We start from the raw sequence: 24,628 nt of genomic DNA, 5'->3' as shown, positions 1-24,628 counted from the left end.
TGTAGACATTTCCTTTAAAATCACAAATGTTCATCTGTCATGGTTGTTGGTTTTTGTTACAACATCTTATTTTTTCCTCGCTTTGCTGTCCTGCAGTTCTCTTTTTCTGTTCTTTGTTTCTTTGTGCAAATTATTTGCGTCTCTTTCAGCTGTCTTGATTCACTTCACCTGTGTCTTATTGTCACTTTCCTTTTTGTGCATTTAGTCTGTGTGTTTCCTTCAGTCATTGTCATCTCGCTTTGGTTCTTTCTCTTGTCGCCATTATTTTATCATTTATTTAGGACTTCCTATCACTTAGATTTGTCCTATTTTTAAATAAACTTGGTCCACTATCATTGAACAAAAAAGGAGAAAAAGGCCAAACAAAAAACGGAATTTCTCATTTGCAATAAAAATTATATATTTTTTTCTTTGAAAGAGCTCTGTCTTTATGAAGGCCTGATTGGGAGTGGCAGGAGCAGCTAGCCATTGCTGCTGCACTGCACAAACATATACGCACCCAGCCATTCTTTAGTGACAATGCTGGGTGACAAGTGTGGTGGTTGTAATGGTTACGCTTCACTACAGTAAACAAACACAATGCTGACTGGCAAAAGTGCAACAGTTTTTTTGAAACTGTTTGGCAAGAATTGCACATGTACTTTAGCTCTCATAGCCGGGGTCGTGAGTGTTATGTGTCAATGTTCCATGAGAGAAATTGGCATAAAAGTAACCCATGTGTGAAAGACAAAAACCATTTTAAGAGATTGACAAAGCCAGTAATGTTACCTGTCACATGCTTAAAAGGACTTACAAATAAAAAATGTCTAAAATGTGTAAAAAAAAAAAGAAGGCCGACAGGATTCGGTAGCAGTGAGATGCTTCGGGTTCATTTTAACTCAGAGTTCAACCCTCTCTTTATTGAATGTCTCTTCACCTGTGCTCACTGTGTTTAGAGCCACCGTGTTAAATGAGAAGAAATGGCTCAAATAAATCAAACACACAGCATGTGGGCAAACTCAGTGCGCCCCTCGCCCCCACCCCAAACCCCCCGTTATTTGAATGAGTCAATGAGTTTGTTTGTTTTTTCTCCCCTCAAGGTCCATGTTGGGGTTACTTATCATTTAAAGAAATTTTTTAGAAGTAAGCTCATCCATCTAAAGCCATTTCAAACTGTGGATTTTAAATAATGTGCAATCAACATTTTTCAGTAAATATATTCTTTTGAATACTCACTGCTGGTGATTTGCCAGCATACAAATATTCAACTATCCATAAAGTAGCAGCCTGTAATTGTACTGTTTAGTTGTATTCCTCCAAGCAGCCTTTTGGGACAGGCAGCAAAATAATGATTTCCAATCAGAGGTTTTGCTGTCTCTGTTGATTAAGTGGAACAATAACTTCTGGGTTTCAGTGCAACAAATAATAGTTGTGAGTCTTCAAACTAAAAGTAATACATGCAAAAGGTTGCGCCATCAAAATCACATTTGCATCTTTGGCTACATTTTTAATCAGCTGAAACCTTTTCAGTTTGTTCTTTTTCTAAAGCAGGAAAAATTTGTCTCAGGGCTCAAACAGAAATGTTTGCATTTGTGTTCTGTTGAATCAAACATGACAAAATGTAACTATGTGGAGATCAAACTTCAGCTCAGCCTGGATTGTTATAATGCAGAAAACTATAGTGGAGTGGTGACAGGTAGGCGGCCAAGAAACACCAAGAAATAACTCTGGCTAAGCAGGACCCTCCACTTTGACAGACGTAACCGTAGCCAAGAAACAACGTTGGAAAAGGCGGTCAGGGTCCGGGGGTTGGTTGTCACAGTCCAGCCTGCCTCTCAGGAAATGTTTCCTGAGGCCTTGGGGACCAGGTGGGACACTGCTGTTACTGGGCCCTGGTGCTTGTGGGCTAGATGTAGAACCTGGAAGAAGAAGTTCACGGACAAGAGAAGAAATGATAAGGCTTGTGGTTCCACTTAGTACCATTTACTATGATAACGCTGATGATATCTGTAAAGTGAAATCAGAGACTACCTGTTCACCAGGGAAACAAGATCACACTTTCAGCATGATGAGGTAACTGTCCATAATATTGCATGGCTACTGGCTGTCAACAAGAATGACCAAAATGCATGATCATTTAGACAATCTTTATTTAAGCATCAGTTTTCTAAGTGATCCAATTTAGGGTCATGAGGGTGCTGGAGCCTACAAAGAGCAAGATGCCCAGGACAGATCACCAGTCTTTAGAATCACCCATTAACCCAGCATTCATGCCAGATTACCCGACATGGGAGGGAGAACATTCAAACTTTACACAGAAGTGGAGTTTTTTTGTTGGATATTGCAAATTCATGTGTTTTCTTTGCTATTTATGTGACACAGCATGTGAAAAGCCAACCAAAGACATGTTTGTTATCCTAACTTCAAATTTTATTTGTTACATACACAATTCGCAGTACAACATGCAGTGAAATGCTTGTCCAAGCAGACAGGCTGCAGGCGAGGCCACGCCATCTCAGGTCTACCCAGTTGCTGTAGAGATCGTTGTGTGTTAACGCAGTGTGCCAAACTGGCAACAACTTCACTGTCCACAATCACTCTCACAGCTATGTCAGAAAAATATGGCTAACTGAACACTTGATGACGCATAAACTGCAAATAAACAGCACATTATTTTGTCTCAGATATTCCCCTGCTCAGCACAGGCACAGGAGTAACCTGTTGAGTCAGCCAGACAACTTTAACACTATGTGAGTTGTGATCAGTGGACTGTTTCTTGATAACCCAGTGGCATTTGTAATTAGAAGTTTGATCATTTACAAATGTGTTACAAGTTACTATTTATCTCTTTGCACTGTTACTAAACCACAGTAATTCAAAGAGTTTACATAGTGTGACATCTTCAAGTTACAAATTTACAGAAAATAAAGAAAGAAATCTGTTTTCACATGACTTAAAAAAATTAATACATTGTGGACTTCAACCTTGGCTAATGATAAATTACCAGAGAGTATTGGGAACATCTTAATCCCCCATCTCACCCCTTAATGTTAATCTTGTTTGAAACGTTAAGCCTTAAATTGAGCTTTCCGACTGAGTTAGGTTATACGGCCTCTACAGATATCACTATAAAATGCAAATATTTCTTTTTCTGACTGCAATGCCACCTGTGTAAAGTGAGCGGACGGACAGAGTTTCTGATATACGTTTTGAATGCCCTGCACACCCACACCAGTGCTGTCAATTACTCTGGCAGACTGGACCTCCATTCAAGTGGAAGATTGGAATCACACGATGTCCCCAAACTTCATCGACCAATTATAATGACAGCAGTGTCTAACAGGTGCAACAAACCCCACAGCGGGGTGAATGAAAGAGCAGGTTGTAGATGTGTGTGAAGACCTGTGCAGAAATCTAATGAGGCAACTCGAGTGAAAACAACATTAAAGATATTTAATAATTTATATGCATGAGCAAAGCCGAACGGCACAGGAGACAGGGGTTACACAATTTGTGCACTTCGCGTCTGCTTGTGGAATTAAAGCTTTGTTTGGAGCAAATTATTAGAATGACAACATGTCTCTTTCTTAAATTCAGAACTCCATCCCCATTGTTCTTTGTTCAGATTCAGTTTCTGACCTGAGACAGGTAGCTTTAATATCTGAACACGCACACATCTAAATCTTCAAAGGGACTGCTATAATGCACACAAAAAGTTCAAACTAAGAATCTTAGACCTGCCAAATCAACAACAGGGTTGAAACAACGATGAACATATCAACTCATTTTGAGTAGAACAAAACAAAAGACATTAAAAACTATGAAATAACACATAGGAAACAAAGTTTTTAAGAAAAAGTGTGACATATTTTAAACAAAAACAGTCCATAAGTGCATGCACATTAGTTAATCTGGAAAATTTCAGGAAACTAAAAGTGTCACGGTCCTGAGTCTGTGGACTCAGTGTTTTTCTGTTTGTATTAGTTATCTTTGTTTTCATGATGTGTTTTGATTCTCTTGGGTTTGATTTCTGTCACTGTATCCCCTAGTTTAGTCCACGTCTGTTCAGTTTCCTGTTTTACTTTGAAAGTCTGTGTACTATGTCAATGTGTTGAGTTTTGCCTCCCCTTGTCTTGTCATGTCTGATGAGTCCCAGCTGTGCTCTCCTCCTGTTTCACATTCTCTAATCACCTCAGTATGTATTTAAGCCCTGTGTTTTTCCCTGCCAGTTGTTGCGTCCTCCACGTTTGTTGTGTGTGTATCCATGGTCGTCTTCCTTCAGCATCTCCTGTCTAGTTAGTTTAAGTTGTTGTTTATGTATCGTCCAAAGGTGACTCTCCAGCAAATAAAGCCGTCGTTTAAGTTAATGTTTTGTCTCCGAGTCCTGCACGTGGGTCCAGCCACTGACAGTCACACAACATTATGCACTCCACACTGTATATAAATGCCACTTGTTTTGCACATATTCAACTCTGTATATTTTATATATTTTATTATTATTATTATTATTATTATTATTATTATTATTATTTTATTTTATTTTTTTACTATTTAATTTGTAAAAATGTGTATACACACACACACACACACACACACACACACACACACACACACACAGGAAAATATTTAGTATACACATCCAGAAATGCATACACTATTATATATTGTACATATTTATTAGTTTCAGGTTGGCCATTCTTGTATTTTGCTCGTTTGTGTTGTTGTGTTTGCACATCTCTGTTGCTTGTGGGGCTCGCACACAAGAATTTCACTCGCATGTGCTGTGCCAGTGTGCCTGCACATGTGATGTGACAATAAAAAGTGATTTGATTTGATTTGATTTGAACTCATCGTGACAAAAAGCACAGATGCAAAACTATCAAGAAGTAGAAAAGAAGTGCTAAGACCAAGGAAGACAGGAAAGAGATATTAGATTAGTGAAAACCTGATACCTGCATGTGTATTTTCCACCCTGAAGCATGGAGGAGTGTGATTCGTGTGATTATGGATATCTGGTTTAAGCAGCATATTTTAATTCACAGCAGACACTGATTAACATCTCTCCAAACTTGGAAGCAGAATGATGCCAATTTTTTTCAATATATTGTTTGGTCAGAAGATTTTTTGCATATTTCCTGAATATGAAGGGAAGGCTTGAAGCTGAACAAATACATTTATAATAACAACACCAGCTACATGAGCTGGAGTCATCACAAAAACATGCAAGTCTAATAAAGCATGTGAACAGAAGAAAAAACTAACTTGACTTAACTTAACTTCTGTCTTGGCGATAAAGTCTGTTATTCACTCTATTTTCAGTTTGTTTTTATGTCTAATAAATAGTGGGATGAACATGTAGGTCATAAGATAAGATAAGATAACCTTTATTAGTCCCACACGTGGGAAATTTGTTTTGTCACAGCAGGTCATATTATTATTGTCATTATTAATTAACTGTCTGTTTTCTGGTCCTGCATGCATAACAAAAATGGATTTACCAGAACCTCTCTTAAGGACAGCACAAGCTCTCCAAAAACAATTGCTGAAGACAGGAGTGAGAGTGACCGTGGTAAAGCTGTGAGTCATAAAATCAAAACAATGTGCACAGTGAGACTTAAAAGACTTAAAAATTATACTGTGGCCATTTCTCAAACAGCCCACATGAATGAAAAAAAATAAGCTCTAACTTATCTTTCAAAATATCCACCCAAACCCTCCCAGAGTCGTCCAGTCACAGCTCCACAATTGTGAGGCACAACATGGAAACCATTTTACTGACACTTAAAATCATTTGGAAAGAAATCCAGACAGAAAACTTCTAATTGCCCAAACACAAACTTGAGCCAAATCAAAACTGAATTGGAGATAGTGGTTACAAAACACCTGCTCTAAAACATTTCAAACACAGCTCCACCAAATGTAATTTTCTGCAAACATTTTTTATCTAGTACAAGGCTGCCTCCTCACTCAGCAACAAAGTTCGGCTGTCTTGTCAAAGAAGGTTTTCCAGTTTTTTTTGAAAGGAAATCATATCAGGTTCTTTTAGCATTCCTAAATGCCGTGTTCTTGGTTTTTCATTCAAAATACTTCTTTGGAGTAGCACACTGTAAAGGTCACAAATTTGAGATAAAACTTTTGAAAATTCAACTGTAACATCCACCCACACTCTGTGGCTGATGCATTCTACAGTTTAATGCTTCAGTAATTAAAAAAAAAAGCAAAATGTTTTGTTTCCAGATCAAGAAACGATCCAAAGCAAAGCATCTCTCATTGGTTGTGTAGTAATAACTTTTGTGCTTATGAATATATTCATCAGAAGTCTTTTGGGATTTTTTCTTGCTCATCAAGTACATTAATAATGTCTATAATAAAACAAAAAGACTGGCCATAAACCAAGGCAAGGCAAGAAATTAGCATTATTTTAATAATAAATAGAGAAGATACCAATTGACGTATTTCAGAACCTTTGGCTCTGACTTTGTCAGAGGCCCAGTTCTACTTAACTCTGTGTATTTTATTGATATGTTAGCAGAAAGTTTAACTCTGTACCTGGTGCTCGCAGCGGCAGTCCATTGTCCAGACCTCTGGGTTTGGTGGTGATGAACAGATAGCAGAGGACACACAGAGTGATGATGAAGGCGAGAAGAACCACAGCTGCTATTGAGAGACCCATGAGGGCTCCGAGACTAGAAGACACAGAACAAAGACACACCAGAAAAACACTTCCTGGTTACTGTAGCTCAGAGAGGTAACAATATTGCTGATGGCTAGAAATGTACAGGATGAACAACATCAGGCTGTCAATTTTGGCTCATCCATGGTTACCCAGTTCACACAAACTACCAGACTACTTATTTTGTTGGCCAGTCCTGGTTACAAATTTTGCCATTGTGCTCATATGAGAGGAAAGTTAAACAAAATGCAAACTCTTAAACTAATGTCGCTTGGCACACTGAGTAAGCTGAGATGTAGAGGAGGACAAGGATCATTTACTAGGAGCTCCCCTACAACAAAGTACAAATCATTAATTTCTTTAAGAGATCAATATGGAGGCTAATGTGATGGGGAAATGTCTGCTTGTCTGGTATGTGTACACCTTATCAAGAGTCACTGCTTGAAATTTAGCACTGTCTGTTCTTTTTTTATATTTTCTTCTTTGTTCCAATTGTGCAATTTTGATAGAGAGTTAAGAAAAATAAGTAATCATTTTGGGTACACCTTCACAATCATCCCTGCTTCTTTTCATCGCATTTTGAACACCTGCTATTTTACTTTCGCACAAATATGGATACAGGCGTTTTGCTTTAAGCACCTGGATGGAGTCTCATGTAGGTCAGAAATTTGAGTTTGGACCACTGCAGACTCCTCAGCCTCATTTTCAGCTCATTCAGTTCTCATACCAACCTGGCAGCAGATCATTATTAGGCACTGATGCTACGTATGCTACGGTTTTGTTAAGTGTCAAACTGTGGGTTCAGAATTTGGCAGTTTTGAATATTTGCAAATTGTTTTAAAAATGTATGTAATTATGAATGCAGAAAAGAATTGTTAGATTTAAATCCACAATACAAAACTATCTGGAAAGCATATGGTTGATTCTGTTCATCTGAATGTAATGTTTTCAACAGTACAGTTTGGACTGTTTATAAGATTGGGGAAACCTGCAGTCAGCTGAGACTGAAGAAGTCACTTGGATGTTTCTCCCATTGAAAACGTTACATTACTACCTGGATGATTGAGCATGCATCAAAATATCTGGAGAGCATCTAACTGCTAATGGTTTGTTTTTCAGTGTGACAATGGTCCCAAACAACTGCCAAAGCCATAGAAACATACCTGAATAGAAAAACCGATATTAGCCTCGGCAGTTGTTTGGGATTTACTTACCTGGATGATTAAGCATGCATCAAAATATCTGGAGAGCATCTAACTGCTAATGGCTTGTTTTTCAGTGTGACAATGTTCCCAAACAATTGCCAATGCCATAGAAACATACCTGAATAGAATAGTGTTTGTTGGGCAGCTTAGATAATGTCACTTCAGAAAAGAATATAGCCCATATGGTTTTCACTGCCCTATGCACAGCCAAGAAAACTGTCCTCATGAACTGGAAAAATAAAAATAATCTTAATTCTAACCAATATAGAAATGATCTATTAGATTACATTAGTCTTGATACAGCCTCTGCCACCACATCAGATCAATTGCTCTGGGCTCCTTTGATCAGCTCCATCACCTAGTGGGGGTGGGGGGTCATAGTTTGGTCCTGCCTTCACTGTTGTGATTGGTGTGGGGGTAGGGACAGGCTTAGGGCGTCGGGGGGTTCCCCGGAGGCATCTTTCTTGGGGGGCTCAACCCGGGGTAGCGGTCATGTCCAATTAGGGGCTCTGTTGGCTCTCAGGTGACGGTTTCCTCGTGGCTGCGTGCAGCGGGGCTAGGGGAGGGTCTGTGCTGACGGACGTGGGTTACTGACCTGGTAGCCTGGCTGCCCCTGGGTGGGTCCGGGATGGGCGTGAGGTTCTGGGGGCGCTCCGTCTCTGGGCTGGGGCCCTGGCCGGGCCTCGGGGGCTTGGGTCCTGGTTGGTGTGTTGCCGGGGTTGTGGGCAGGTGGGTGCATGGGGGCCCAGCCCTGGCGCAGGGTGTCGCCGGTGTGTCGAGCCACCTGAGGGGCTCTTCAACTGGTGAGGGAGGTTGTCACATCTTGCAGGAGCTTTCCTCTCTTCAGGAGCTCTCTCTGCAGGAGGGGGAGATACAGGAGAGGTGGAGGAAGATCTCAGCCTGGGTGTTTGTCTTATGTAGTCTGGAAGATGAGTGGATGGTGGGGTGGGTGCAGTTTTCTCTGTGGTGGGATTGGGTGGACTGTCCCGGGCTCTGTGGGGCCGGGAGGCGCTGCTGCACTGGGCCCCGGTCTGGATGGGCCTGGGCCCCCTTTCCCTGGCGGGTCGCGGAGTATGGGAGTGCCTACTGGGGTCAGCGGGGGAGCTGGCCCCAGGGAGGGGTCACTTGCCCCTCCCTTCCTTCCCTCCCCATCTCCATCTGCCTCCCTCTTCCCGCTCCACCAAAACCACCCACACATGCAGGACCTTGGAGTAGGGGTATGTCACCAGGGTGCAGAGGAGGCTACCCCCCCTCTGTCCCCTTCTGGCTGCCTCTGCCTCAATTTTATCCCACAACTTAGACATTCACATTACTCACACTCTCATTACGCATACATATAGGATCTTGGGGGTGGGCACGATACACGGATTCCAAAAGACCATCAGGGTGTACAACCTCACCCCTGGCGTCGTTGCCCACCTCTCAATTTTAAATACACGTAGACATTGAGGGCTAGCAGGAGGGACCATGCGCTTACCTGCTGCTCTCTGGCAGGTAGCTCCATGCCCTCCTGGGTTTTAAATGCACCTTAGAACACACATGCATCAACACTACAATGAGCGGGTGGAGGGAGGTTTGGAGTCTTCTCTCACCCCCGTTCTCTGCGGCCTGCTGGAGCGGGGGGGCTAGAAGGAGGAGTTGGCCGTCCAACTGCGGTCTGGAGTGTGGGGCCTCCCTGCTGCTGCGGAGTCGGGGCGGTCTGCCTCTCCCCACCGCAGGGAAAAGGGTAACACCACCTGGGTCTGGGTGCAGTTCCCCCCTCCAGGGGCAAGGGTACCTAGACCCGGTTCGTAGAGTAAGCTTGGGGAGTGTGATCGTGTGTACAGCGTCTCTTTATGTCTGTCTCCACGTTGGTTGAGTGTGGAGTAAGTGCATATGAGAGCATGAGGGTGGGAATGGATGTTTGTATATGTGTGTGTCTGTATGTCTGTGTCTATATGTCAGGTTGGGTGTCAGGCGCCACCACTCTGGGGACATCTCAGGCCCTCCAAGGTTTGGAGGCCTATCTCCCCCCACCACCACTTCCCCTGCCAGTGGCGGACCCCCTCAGACATCGGTGCGTTGGTGGTTCTTTGTGTCCGGGGATGGGCGTCCAGGTACACACCGGCTCACTCCTTGGCGGCCGCTTATCGGGGCCTGGAGCCTGGGGCTCACTCGGGCCACTTCGGAGGTGGGGTGCCCCCGGCCACTTGGCTTGGGGCTCGGTCACTCAGGCGCGGCTGGCTGCCGGCGGAGCTCACGGGCGCGTAACTGCAACTCCCCCTGGCTTCTGCTCCGCGGCTGCTGAGTAAGCCCTCATCTGGGACTCTCCTCAGATCTTTCTGGGACAGTGGCGCGGCTGCCCCTCTGTTGGTCTTCCTTGGTCTCTTGTGTTCTGGGGGCCTCTGGATGTCTGGAGTTTTGATCTCCTCCATACCTGCTTCATGCCCTGGAGGACGGGGCTGTGGCCCCCCCACACCCTCTAGCAGATTATTACATGAAGGAACCTTTTAAAAAAAAAAAAACAAGCACGTCCATGCTCACAGGTGTACACACGGGTGATCACACCCACAAACTATACCCTTTTTGGCTCCTACCTCAAAGCACACTGTGTTCTGTTGATCTTATGTGCTGCACAATAATGTTTAACATTTAGTATTTACTGTCATATTTCCATATATCATTGTGATGATGTCTATTCTATTACTCTTGTTCTCTTCTGCTTATTTTCTTTTTTCTTTCTCAACAGGTGATCCAGGTGATTGATATATGCTTTTTTTATTTCTTTTTTTTTTCCTGCTCATTCTGTTGGTTTTTGTCTTTTGCCCTTCTCCCCCGTCCCTCTTCTCAGCTGTTTCTCTTTCCCTCTTTCTTTCTCCCCTTCTTTCCCCCAGTCAAGTCTGTCCCGTATTCAGCAAGTGAAAATAAAATAAACAATAAAAGGTGAATCAAATGGACCATTACGGCAAGGCTGGGATGGTCAATTTGGTAAAGTAAATTTGTTGGGCATCTTTCTTTGCCTTTAGACAACAATTCTGATGGCAAAAGAGCCAAACGGGACAGGCAAAAAAAAAGAAAAAAAAGAAAAGAAAAACCAATAATAGCCTCCCCATGTCATGACTGAGGGTCTAAGACCCTGAGTTTTACATTTTTAGACTTCTTATCTTGCACTCCAGTGGACTTCAGGTAGCATGAATGAATCATTCGGCTTCAACGCTATGGTTCATAACTCTTACACTACTGACATATCCCATAATTTTTTTCAATGCTCCTTAAGTAAATCAATGTTGTCCCTTTTGTCTTTTCTATTTGTGCTCTACTTCCAGTAGTACAGGATGTTTTTCTTAGTGAATGGAGTGATTTTCCTTTATTTTTTTGGCCTTCTTCTTAATGCATTCTGTTAAGGACTTATTGAACCTATTATTAAACCTATTGCATTAAACCTATGAGACACAAGCAGAGTGAAAAAAGGACTAATTCTGAGAAACAGCAAATGCAATAAAATTCACTAATTCAGAATACATGTAGCCTCTGCTTATGCACGCTATAAAGCAGTGACTCTGAATCTCAAACTTAACCTCACAGCACTGTTAATATCAGTACCATGGTTAATAATAATGGATTGGATTTCTATAGCAGTTTTTAAGGCACCCAAAGCGCTTTACAATGCCACTATTCATTCACTCTCACACACTGGTGGAGGCGAGCTACAGTTGTAGCCACAGCTGCCCTGGGGCAGACTGACAGAAGTGAGGCTGCCATATTGCGCCTCACACCAGTAGGCGGTAGGGTAAAGTGTCTTGCCCAAGAACACAACGACCAGGACACAGAGCCCAGGGATCCAACCGGCGACCTTCCGGTTAAGGATGCGCGTCCCAACCCCCTGAGCCACGGTCGCCCCTGGTTAAAACCAGTTATGAGGTTACTGAGGTCTGGACCTCACAATTAAAGTTTCTGCAGTAAAAACTGCCGTGAGGCGTTGACTTTGATGGAAAATATGACCTTATAGCTCATGAAAATCAGAAATACAATGTCTTAAATTATGAGAATAATTCCTTAAGATCATAAGACCAAAATGTCCAACATCAGAAATGTATATGCATTTATACAGGCAATACTTCGCTTGGGCTTCTTTTTCACAAATTATTTGTGGCAGTTCTGAGGTGTTACTGAACCTCAGGTTAAATTGATAAGGTACCAGCCTTCAGCTCGTCTACATTTATGAGTCAGGTGTTTTTCATCTTCCTTTTAACAATACCCCACAGAGAATCTGTCACGGCTGCACAGCAGTCGTGTGGTGAATTGAGAAAAGGATCCAAGATGCAGGTACCGGCTGGGGTGCGAGTGAAAATTTATTTGCAGAGGTGATAAAGTGACAAAACAGGAAGAGCAGAGCGGGGAGTAAACAATAGTGATGTGACGTTCTGTATCGAGGCTTCGGAGCGTGTGTCGAGTAATGGAGGGGGCGTTTCCGCGAAGCGCGTATCGAGGCTTGCTTCATTTATGGGAGGGGCTGAAAATGATGACGTCCGAAGCCTCGCTGCCCGGCTATACCACGTGACTGGTTCATGAAGTGGTTCGAACTTTGCCGCGAGATATGACAGCGATATAAACCCCTCAGACTTCATTCAAAATGTGGGTGTTTGATGGAGAGTTGCGGTTAGTGAGAGTTTGGAGACCGTTTGGAGGTTTATGAGAGTGAGGAGAGAAGGTCAGGAGAGAATGGAGCCAGCTAAGAAGAGGAGGATGTCCTCCCCTGTGTGGGAACATTTTGATTTTATTCCTCCCAACAAGGTATGTAAATTTCTACAGAAGATGTATTTTCATGATACTGATGGTGCAATACAATTTATGTTGAGCTGTCTTGACTTTTGTACAAGGTGAAGTGTTTGCTATGTGCCAGGGAGCTGGGATATAACAACAACATCCATGCTTAGGCACTACAGAGCTTTGCATGAGAATAAGAGGAACACCGATTGTGGAGCAAGACCAGGTGAGCCATCAAATGTCCTGATAATATAGCATGCAGTAATGTTACTAAATGATATAACAATATTATACAACTGTTATAAGTTACGTGTGTGATATTTATATTTGTGCTTTGTCTTTATTGTCTTTCCTCAGGAGAACAATCTCCAATAGATGAAGACCTGGTCAGCATGGTGATTGAGGACTCCCAGCCATTTAGCATTGTGGAGGACAAAGGATTCAAAAGATTTGTTAAATCATTAAATCCTAGCTATGTTCTCCCCACTAAAAAGGTCATAAAAGCAGTGAAAATTTAGTTTTTACAGAATAAAATGTGAACAGGCAGGACTGAGGCTCAAAGCCTCAGTGTGTAGCTGTCCATACCTCAACGTTACAAAAGCACAACCACTGTCCACACCCCAACCACACCTCACCTCACAGTAAATGATCATTTCCATTTCAAGCATTTCCAAATAATCATTTCCCATACTGCCACTATAAATATACACAGTATACTGCCATCACTACAATATACATGTTTTACACACTCCTTTTGTTGTTGACATTTACAGGCTGTGTGCAAAATGCCACACTCTTCAAATTCATGCCAGCTATTATTTTTACGTCCAGTAGGTGTCCTGCTAGAGCAAATGAAGCTTCATGAAGCTTCGCGTTGGGGTGAACCAATTGGATGAAAAGCTTCAGTGCTTCATGGGGCTTCATCTGCCCATCACTAGTAAACAAACCTAAACTGGGAAAACTAAAGAACAAAACTTAAACCAGACACTCACGGGAGGAGGAGCGAAATGCACAAAGAGAGATGGCAGAGAGACGCAGAATGAATACCAGGTAACAGAATAATGCAGACTGACATGGAGTTAAACAGACAACGCGACAGAGAGCACAGGAAAACACAGGGCTTAAATACACGGGGAGTAATCAGGGAATGGGCCACAGGAGGGAGACACAGCTGGGAGCAATTAGGCTAACGAGACAGGGGAGAGGTAAAACTGAACACACTGACATGAGACATGAACTTTCAGAATAAAACAGGAAACTAACAGACACAGAGAACCAGACCGGACACTGAACTTGACAGGCAGACTCATGAGCAGACACAATAACACCATGGACAGACAGAGGGAACACAGAGAAGTGGAAGCAGGCAGGCAAAGAACAGAAACCTAACAAATGGCAAAATCACAACAGAATACACACTCTGAATGAACAAAAGCATAAGGAACACAAAACACTGAGTCCTCAGACTCAGGACCATGACAGAATCGAAAGGGTTCAGGTCCTGCTACTTGGCTGGCCATGCACAAGCACAGTAATAACATGGTCAGCAATGGCTGGAAATGTCACACTGGACTTCAAACAGCTTAGATTCAGTGCCTTTTCCTCCAGACTCTAGGATTTCCAAATTTAATCAGCCTGCCCAAATTCTTGAATAGATTTTTCTTGACAATTCTCAAGGCTGCGGTCTTTCCTGTAGCTTTTGTACATTTTCCTACCAACGTTCCATTAATGTGTTTCAATACAGCACTCCACAAACAGCTAGCCTTTTCAGCAATGACCTTCTGTGGCTTACCCCCCGCCCCCACCCCTGCAGAGCGTGTCAGTGAGCATTAAATAATTAACTGAAAGATTCTAATGTTTACCTCTGCCGATCCATAGAAGCCTCACCCACCTTTTGTCCAAACTGTCTGTTTATTAGTAGCAGCCAGTCAGAGTAAGGCCTTAAAGGGGGGAGGAGCTAAAATGGCTCATTGCAGACAAACGTCGAACGGAAAGGCAGCATCAAACCCAAGAGTGCAAGAAGGAAAATGTGGAGTTGAAAATTAGCATCATATGTCCCCTTTAAGTTTGTTTTTATTTATGTTAGTTAATGGCGTAGCAGGAACTCACAAAATGTGTGGGATTGCACGTGTTGCCCACCCACCAGGCTCTAGCAGCAAATCACCACTGGAAGGTGGCAGTGACATTTTATTTAATATTTGGGAGATGCATTTTCCATGTTAATGTAAAATGTATTAATGCAAAATCCACATGTTAAACCCGGTTTTGATGCAGAGTCAAATAGAAATAATAATTTTTTTTTAAAAAGAGCTGCCTCTAACGCAAGGATGTCAAACTCTTTTTGCACAGTGGCCCACATACAGCTCACTTTGATCTTAGGTGGGCTGGACTTAAGATCAAAGGGAAACTCCCCTTTCTCTCGGTGTACGGAGGTTTAACTGCACTTTAATCTCTGAGACATCGCAATATAAGAAAAAGAAGTCAACAGAAGTGCAGTGTCAACTGTATGATAAAGAAATGCTGTTTTAGTTGATAAAATTAATCTGTCTGTGCAACTCTTTGGGCTTCAACTGAAATCAATGTGTAGAGAAAAGGTTCTGGTAGTTCATTTATTGAAGCAAATGATTTATGTAAATATTTATATATTTTATTTATTTATTTGTTTCAATTTGAATACACTGTAAACAATGTCTATTGTTTTTTGTTAATTGTTAATCTATTACTTTATTACTGTTGGTGTGTATAAATGGAAAGTGTTTGTCAGCAGAACAAGCTGTAAAATTTATGAAAATATTGTTAAAAATGTATGCCCTCCTTCACGTTTTCCAAAGATGTCCAGCAGGCATCTTGCCCAGGCTTTTTCTGGCCCCCAGGCCTTTACGTTTGACACCTCTTCTCAAAACTTTTCTTTTTCAACTGAAACACGTCTTTAAAAAACACCTTTGGATGTGCCCCTCGAAACCTGAAAAGGTGCCTCTCAGTTGGAAACACTGTTTATGCAGAACATTTATAGTTAATTAACACATTACATAATTAATTGCAGCATCATGAAAATGCCAGTATATGTATATATGCAGTGTATGCAGGCAGAATGTGAGAACTGATGAAAACCACCATCTTTCCTAATTAACATTTTACTTTACTGTCTGAGAATCCAGAGTATAGAATGTACTTGAAGTAAAAAATAAAAAAATAAAAAAATCACAGAATAGAAGCCTGATTATTATTCTCTGTTCTCTCCCCCACACTAAAGACTACAAGAACATTTACTACATTCTCATATGAAGGAACAAGATGTCCTAAACATTCGATTTTTGCACCTGAGCAGCAGAGTATGCGAGTTATGCTCTCTGTTTCCTGCATGATGATATGAATGCATACTCTGTGGCTTAAAAGTGTTAAAGCACCAGTGTTTCACTGAAATTCTTATTACATATAATGACATATAATGATGCAGAGTAGCCATATGGTGTCCGCTGTTGGCTAGTTTCACTGACCTTAACTCCCACAGACATGAAAGCATGGATAGATTTTACACATACACAGCTACTGAGATTTTTGTGCGGAACAGGTGATGTTGCACTCTCTTTTGATGATGTTCTTTTCCAAGGTTTAGGTATGTGAATCTCCCCACTGTTGAACAATGGAGGATAATGTAATATTTTACTGTCAAATATTTTAAAAAAGGAAATAGAAAAATAATGGGCTATGAAATATGTTACATTAATTTTGAGAACAAAATAAGAACATAATCACAAATCTTAAATACCCAAAATAGGAAAACTGAAACATGACAATATGGCCCCTCTACATCCCTACTGGCATTGCAAGAGTGTCTAGGTGCTTGGGCTTAATTGACAATTGTCCACAACTTGAATTGCCTATGGCAACTTAATATGGCCACCATGCCATGCCAGTCATGCTCTCTTGGTTGCAGTTGACACAAAGCCCCTGTTTTCCTCCGGGGTCAGCATCCATTTTATGTTGTGGCTTATGAGTCATAACACAAATTGCAGAAATGATCCAATTATGTATAATAACCCTGGGGGCAAATTTTGGTTTAACCATATCTCTTGAACATCAAGCATAGAGGGGCCCCTGAGCACAAAAAACAAAACAAACAAACAAACAAACTCAACAGTTCTAATTTACTGTTTTAGAAGTTACATCAGATTTGAACATTTACACTTTTTTTTCTTATATTTTTATTTCCGTGTTTCTGATTTCAGTTTCAATTTATTTACTTTAAATGATTAATTACAGTATGCGCGTGCATGCCTGAGAGCAGCGCATAAGTCATTAATTTATCTTCCATCATTTGCTTGCTTGTTTGTGGTACACCTTCATAATTTCCTCTGCACCGTATTGCAGTTAAAACTTCAGATTCATTGAAATTCGTCTCTGCGCTATTAAATTGTTCTAAAGGTTACCCGTGTTCTCTGTCTCAAAACTCCCTCTAGTCGATAGTCTCTCATTATAACAGCCAATTACCATGATTGGAGTTAAACAGACACGAGACGCAAAATGTCATCAGCAAGTTGGCTCTTAAATACAAAGCACTAATAGGAACACTAAATGATTCTGCGCTTTACAACCCATCCACGCGTTTACCTTATATTTCCCTCTGCGGTTCTGTTTAATCCAAGAGATGCCAGAAAACTGGCATCGCATGCTTCCTGCTCTCACTGCGCTCTGGAGATTGCCTGATACATGTTGATTTACATCAATGTCATGTACCATCTATAAATCGGAAAATTCTATGAAACACTCATCAGTGATTTAAGAGTTTACATGCTCTTACCTCAGCCACCACATGTATCCATATTCGTAAGGGAAAAAGCTGTTGGGGTCAGCGCAGCAGTACTTCAAGTCACTGAACCCGCAGCAGTAGAGTGCCGTGGTGTCACCGTCCGCTTTCGGACACGTGAAGTTCTCCACGAGCACGTTTTCTTCGGTGTAGTAACTCTCGCAGTCCGAACTCATGTCAGACGTAAACTGCGCGCACTCGGAGAGCCAGATGCGCGGTGATTAAAACCCAGTTTCATTCCGTCCATTTCCCACTGCCGCAACTTCTCATCACCGTCAAACAGTGTGATCCAGAAGCTGTACCGCACTCACACTCCCTCTCTATCTCCCCCACCCTGTCGTCATGGTACACAGTACATTCGTATAATCCGATCCCCGATATCTTTAACTAATCTATGTTAATGATCAACTACATTACCTAAATGATACATTTGGAAAGATTTACCTAATTAAGTTGCAGTATGCATTCAGGAAGCAGGCAGCTGTTGACCACATATAAAGACAATTCAAAGCTGAGGGCTCTGCCCTCATGGCACAGGTGACAATCAAGTGCGCCAAGCACGTGCCAGATGCATGTCTCTTGTCATCTTGCGACCATAAGCACAGTGGTGGGCTAGGTGAATTGGAAACAATGCATTAATGTGGCAATCATGACCAATCTCCTTCTTACGGCTTTCCTGGTCTGGAAATGCCGTGTGAAAGCGTTTTACATCAAATTAAATCTATCGTTTAATCATTTTAACATGAAAGTAAAGCACGATAGCGCTACGATACCAAAACTCTTCTGTAAAAGTGCTAAAGAGACCAAGGTCACAGGGGCGCCTCCAGAATTTTGTTTATAGGCGTGCAGATATGGGGCCCCTACAAATATTATGGTGGTTTAATAAAAATGGAATTTCCAGTTTTATTATGCTGCTGTCAAATATAGGTTACTTGAAAAATGTGGAAAAAAAGAGAAAAATAAAATAATTATCCATCTAGTTTATTTCCTGCTATTAAAATTGATATCATTATAAAAGTCACCTTTAATAATGCAAAATTGTATCGAACATTTAATATTTTAAAACTGAAGTGCTGACTTGTGTGACATGGTGTATTACCCAGCTGGAAGCAGCCATTATGAGCTGGTAAACTGTGGTCATAATAGGATGCACATGGTTACAACAACACTGAGACTGTGCCCTTCAAACCATGATTAATTGCAATTAAGGGACGTCAAAGTGTGCAGAAAAAAAAAATTCCCCACATCACAATCAGCGGCCTGGATTGTTGACCCCGGGCGGGTCCATGGATTGATGCTGTTGTCTGTGTTGTCAAGCCTACTATCTGCAGCAGTCTTTAAAAGTCCATTTTTATTTAGCCTCTGCCCACTGCAGACTCAGGCTTCTGTTTGTGGCTGACATAGTCTTTTGTTTTTTAAGCCCATGCTTCACAAGACTGGATGGATTTTGCATGTGGAGAACCTTTTCTGTTCAGCACTTTTGTAAAGTGAACTTACCTTTCTGTCAGCTCCAACCAGTCTGGGCATATCTCCAATGACCTCTGTCACCTTTTCTTTTCTTGACAATCCACAAAACTGATGATTTTAGGCATAACACACCATACAAAATTGTCACTGTTACGTCATTGCTTCCCAGTGGTCTCTTGTTTTACTATGTGTTATATTTGAACCTGCCTTTTGTCTCACTTTTTTTTGTCTCTTCAAATTTCAGCAGATCTGTATGAGCCATGACTAAAATGTTGGTTCATTCTGTCACACTGATGATCCCTTATAAAAATCTCCATGACTTGAAAAAAAATGGAAGGACTGCAGTCCCACTCTACATCTTGAGTTGATTTAAATGCTGTTACTATCTATCCTCTTCACTTCTTCACTCTGAATGGAGACATGAGAGACAGCAAGTGATTTCTTTCACAGCTACAAGCTTCTTTACCTGGCATTCAGAGGGCACTTGGTGCACTCATCCTAATCATCAAGCCCTCACATTGTTCTGAATTGACATGACACACATGTCACACATCAGTCCATTTACTCCATTATTTATCTAATTCAGAGTCATGGGAGCCGTAATTGGACTTAAGACAGAAATGCTCTCACATACACATCTATGGTCAATTTAGAAAAATCACAAATTAGCGTAACAAGCATATCTTTGGAGAGTGGGAAGAAGCCGAAGACAGAGCACATGCAGGCACAGGGACAACATGCAAACTCAACACAGCAACGTCCAAGCTAGATTCAAACCCAAGACCTGCTGATGTAAGGCAACTGTCACATCTGCACTGAATAAAAAAGGAAAACCACTCCAATGCTCCAGCTCAGTCACTTTAGTCTGTTTTTCCTCCTCGTCAAGCAGAACAATCCTTTAGAAATCAAGTCAAACGCTTCACCTTTAAATACATTTGACTGATTAAATTAATCATTAATACACATTGTAAAGTTTATTTGTACAATTTCCTGAAGCCTGGTATCAGATCTAGGAAATAATATTTTATAGGTACACTTCTAGATGAGTTACCAGACCATTGGACAGTGTTTTGGAAAAATTATAGGAATAGAACTTTATGTAAGCTTCATATTTTTGTGATCAACATTTTTTGTTTGTTTTTTTAACATTAGTGACCAAATGCTAAATGAACACTCCTGTGATAAACATTTAATACAGTAAAACTCACATTATCTTGAGGCGTTTGCCTTCAAAATGATTGGAAAGTCACGAACATGGTCAAGAGGTGCATTTATTTGTTTTACCCTCAGACTTTTATACAAGCCAACTGATTTTGGGAGAGGACTCATCCACTCTTTGCCATTAGAAAGACTGCAGTTTTATGAAACTTCTCCATTGGCTTTATTTTTAAACAGAATTTCTAAATCCATCTTTTGTGTTGAGTCTTTGCTATGAACCCAGCAGTTATTGAAGATCTCTGTAGGGAGAACCTGTTGTATGGGCGACCAACTCAGCTGCACTTATCAATTAATGGGCAGACAGAAGGTTGACAAGAAAAAGTATATAAAACCCACTCAAAGTCTGCCAAACATTATTTCAAGGACTCAAAACACAGACACACACACAAAGAACTATGCGCGTCAAGCACAGCATACTGGCAACATGTGTTATGGGGGCTTTTCTCTGTGGTAGGTACAGACAGATTGTTCAGAATTAAGAGACAAATACTGGAAGAAAACTAACTTTAAAAACATGCTCCAAAACAGCAAGGTTCACTCTTTATCACAACAGAGACAGGTCTCTGTTTCTACTTGTTAAGATGTGCATGGAATTAAATCCAGATATAAAACTAAAAAAAAAAGAAGCAGGAGGACAGAAAAAGCACATCTTTTTAAGATTGATATGAAATCTACTATGAGTCCGTAAGGATAAAGACAAACTAAATCCAACTAAGTTCTTAATCATTTAACAAACACAAAAGAGGGCTTAACAAAAAGCTAACAGGAGTGAGGAGAAGAACAGGATGATTTATACATATGAGAGTAATCAGGGAAATAGAGACAGCAGGGTAAGGAGACACAGCTGCATTTAATCAAGACCACTTGTTTGCAAAAGAGTGAGCCCCCTGGTGGGCTGCGAAGTTACTGTAGGTGGGCCACAGTACTAACAGGAATTCAGTTTAAAATGACTCACATGTACGTACAGTGAGATATTTATCTACTATTAATATATGTATTGATTGATATAAAACTTAAACAAAAACTGTTAAAATTTGTGATATTACTCATTACTCCGATTCTAAATTTGCTGCTGTTATATTGAGGTTTGTGTGTAGTAACAGATGGGTCACATAGTGGCCTGGGTAGCATTAGCAATTTATAGCCAACAGCCTGTGTTGTTTATGTTTTTTGAATAAAAAAGGCAAAACATCAGTTTCACTTGTCTTTTAATTAGAGTGAAGATTTAAGACTGGGTGGGCCGCTTGGGACTTTCTGGTTCTTGAGTGGCCCACAGCACTCTTGACTTTGGGGATGGCTGATCTAAACAATGGGACAGGAAGCAAAACACATAAAATTCAAAGAGAAATGATTGATAATACTGATTGCTTCTTTCATATCACATTTCTTCTCTGCTTGAGCACCCAAAGTGATTCATACTAAAAGCCATTTTCACTCATACAAATACTTTCTTCCATTCCCAAGTGCTTTCTATCTAACATTACCACTGTGATGAGAAACTAGGCATTCAGTGCTCGAGGATACTTGAGCAACACCTGTGGTAGGTACAGACTGGAACAGACTGGCATAGAACCACTAACCTTCTGATTAGTGACTCTACCTTCTGAGCCACGGCCACGCTGATACCAAATAAGGAAATGCTGAAACATCAAATTTACATACAGGATAATGCTCAAACTGAACAGAGGGCAAAGAATACTATAGAACTACTGAAAAAATCTGAACCTAACAAAAAGCAAAACTGTGAACAAAGAATTTTGAAGCATTTTGAACAGCTTGCAGGTGTCATATTAGATCACAGCCAACTTATAAAGACATGCAATAGTCTAAACGAGAGGAAATAAAAGTGTGTATTACTCTCAAAGTCATGTGGTAGGAGGAAGGCTCTGACCTTAGTGAGGAGCCTTAGTTGAAAGAAGTTTGTCTTAACTACAGAGCTAATCTGTTTATTAAATTTTAAAGCACGGTCAAAAATCACGATTCCTTGCAACTGGATGACAGAAAGAGGCTAAGAGACTGTTTTGATGAGAGTTGTTATACAAATGTGTCTAGCCTACATTACAATAGAAGATCTCTTAAGATTTTTTGGACCTAAATAAAAGGAAAGATCCTGTCAAATTCAAGAGCACTGCATTCCTGAATATATGCTCCTCTGAAGTAACAATCTCAGTGAAACACTCATTAAATGACTTTTAACTCGATCAACTGGTCAAACTTTATGGATTTTTCTATATTTTCTTTTACTGACATAGTGTGATAATTAGCTTTAAGAGTTTTAAATAATGAGTCAGCACATGTACAAGTAATGCCTTTGAGCCAAAATGGGTTTGGTTTTTTTGCTACTCTTGGCACACAGCAGCCCAGTTTCCTAGCGTTTAAGTCTTTTGTTTTCAAGAGGCAGCCAATCAGAAGAAAGCTGAACTAAAAGGAGAGGTGTCATAAAGAAAAATGAGCTGAAGCTACTTGTTTCGAACAGGAGAAGTGTACAGCTTCCCAAAGGTCCATTATAGTACAAACAAGGGCTGCAACTAACTGCAAGAGAACCCCCACAAGACTAAAATATGTAAAGTAAAAAGGAACGGCATGAACTAAACTAACAACAATCAGTCATTATCAAAGACAATGGTTAATAAATAAAAAACAAAAATACATTTTAATTTGAATGATATCAGCACTTGCAGCTTGTAGACAGCTTGTACCTCTCAGAGGGTAAAAGCTACCTCAGCTTCTTGTTCTACACTTGTGAATGACTGCAAAGTTGATTTGAAACATGCCAGACAAGGTAATGAAAGACGGTGAAAGACTAGATCGTCTCAGGGTTTAAAAATAAGTGAAAGAACTTTAAAATCAATTGGCAGCCAACCAACTAACAAAGGACATCGACTGTGTAAATAGTGCTCTCTAGTCTGTTGTGAACCTGTAAATAAAATTTTGCCGCTGTTCTGCTTTATCTGAGAATTTTACTACATCCAAGCTCTGATGTCTAAAATACGTTTGAAAGGGCATTGATTGGTCTTATGTCACGAGGACCCAGGCGCATAAAGCATTGGATCAAAATATGATGTACTGCCAGTGCTAATGGTAAAGGTTCAGAGAAAAGCCAAGGCTTTTAAGCAATGATGACATTTTCTTTATTTATTTTTGTTGTGCATTTGGCTTTATGTATGTAAACTAGTCAGCTACTCTGACCCTGCCACAGCACTCTGTGCAACAGTCTGCTAGTATTATACCATCATTTTGTTTCAAACTTGGTTTCAGTTTGCATTTTCATGCTTTAGCTCATGGAAAATTATTGTGTAAGAGTAGGCAAACAGCATAATTATAGTCTTTGACATAACATCACGTCCTCAGTCTTCAAATAACCTTTGTGAATAGATGAGACCTCAGTAGCGTATAAAAATATTCAGTTTCCTACACTGTTTAGTTCAAATCAGTAACGCTCACCTCAAAATCCTAAAACTGTTTATCATGCAGGAACGTTTACATAAGTCATGGAAATGTGAATAAAGTACTTAATGAATTAATAACGTTACCATATAGAGAGCAAATCAGTGAGAGGGTCGGATAACATTTTGTGGCAGTATTCATAACACTGATCATCCTGATGGGGGCACCATACCTAAAGGGCAAAATTTTGCATCCATGTGCTGACACAGTCGAAGTGGATAAGCTTGATGGTGTTTGGTGTTTTGATGTTAAAGAAATTCACTGTTATAAAAATAAAAGAAAGAGAATCACCGGTTTTGTTATAACGTAAATGAGGATACATGCTGCAGGCTTAGAGCATGTTTCACTTATTTTCAAGCATTCATAGAGTTCTTTTCCTTGCCTTTCTCTTCATGGCAGTCATTAGATGGGTTTGACTTTGAACTTCGAACTGGTTTATTGTGCGCAGTATCAAGCAATGAGGGACTACAAAACTCAGTGAGGGCTTTCTTTGAGAAAATGTTGCAATATTTACATTTTTCACCTTCAAAGGGGATTTTAATTTATTCTGACCTTCCTTCCACAAAGACTATGTTGTTACATTTAGATTTGATAAATTCTGAATTTTTTTTATTATTCTCCTCATAAAACAGTGTTCAAGACAAACTTTAGTTAATTAAGTTCACCAAATAACATCAGAAAACTCTTCTTTGTGTATTTCTCCCCTCAAAATCATGCTCACTCAACTTAGTTTCCCTTCATAGTATCCCCACGGTTGTTCACACCTGACCACCAGTGGTTTTGCTCTCATCAGTGGGATCATTGTTCATTTTAAAAGTGGACAATGACCTGAACCACTTCAACTATCAGTAGTTATCAGTCCCATATACAGTTTCACCCCCCTCCTCATTCTAGCAGGTTCTATGGGCTGTAGTAATTCACTGTAATCAATAATTAGAAAAAGGAGCAGCACAGTGGCTGTGTGAAGGAGTGCAAGCGGAAGTTCACTTGTTCAGTGCTGTGAACAACTAGCAGATTGAGTTTCACAACATGTGCGAGCTATGGGGCGGGGAGACATTGTTAAATTTCTTTCCCGATTTCAGAAAA

General features: G+C 40.7%; 1 protein-coding gene across 1 annotated transcript; it reads right to left on the bottom strand.

Moving 5' to 3' along the window:
- Positions 1-1,045: 1,045 nt before the first annotated feature.
- Positions 1,046-17,924, bottom strand: LOC147301499 (protein shisa-like-2A). The gene is made up of 3 exons (XM_086284323.1): positions 17,405-17,924; positions 6,529-6,665; positions 1,046-1,898 (listed from the first exon to the last, which is right to left on the bottom strand). The coding sequence occupies exons 1-3, from the start codon at positions 17,584-17,586 to the stop codon at positions 1,711-1,713; spliced, it is 507 nt and encodes a 168-aa protein (XP_086140449.1). The 5' UTR covers positions 17,587-17,924; the 3' UTR covers positions 1,046-1,710.
- Between the last annotated feature and the right edge of the window lie 6,704 nt (positions 17,925-24,628).

The sequence above is a fragment of the Aulonocara sp. 'chitande type north' Nkhata Bay genome, linkage group LG23 (genome assembly GCF_057382095.1).
Source record: "Aulonocara sp. 'chitande type north' Nkhata Bay isolate Kocher_YH1m ecotype deep benthic linkage group LG23, A_spYH_male_GT1.1, whole genome shotgun sequence".
In the NCBI taxonomy this organism is placed as follows: Eukaryota; Metazoa; Chordata; class Actinopteri; order Cichliformes; family Cichlidae; genus Aulonocara; species Aulonocara sp. 'chitande type north' Nkhata Bay.
This window is presented reverse-complemented; position numbering and strand designations above follow the sequence as displayed.

Bases quoted from the DNA above. Each gene is read 5' to 3' on its own strand.
- LOC147301499 (XM_086284323.1), bottom strand. From the start codon at position 17,586: ATGAGTTCGGACTGCGAGAGTTACTACACCGAAGAAAACGTGCTCGTG. The intron at 6,666-17,404 runs GTAAGAGCATGT...TGTGTCTTCTAG, and splicing joins GGATACATGTGGTGGCTGAG to TCTCGGAGCCCTCATGGGTC. The intron at 1,899-6,528 runs GTACAGAGTTAA...TTCTTCTTCCAG, and splicing joins ACTGCCGCTGCGAGCACCAG to GTTCTACATCTAGCCCACAA.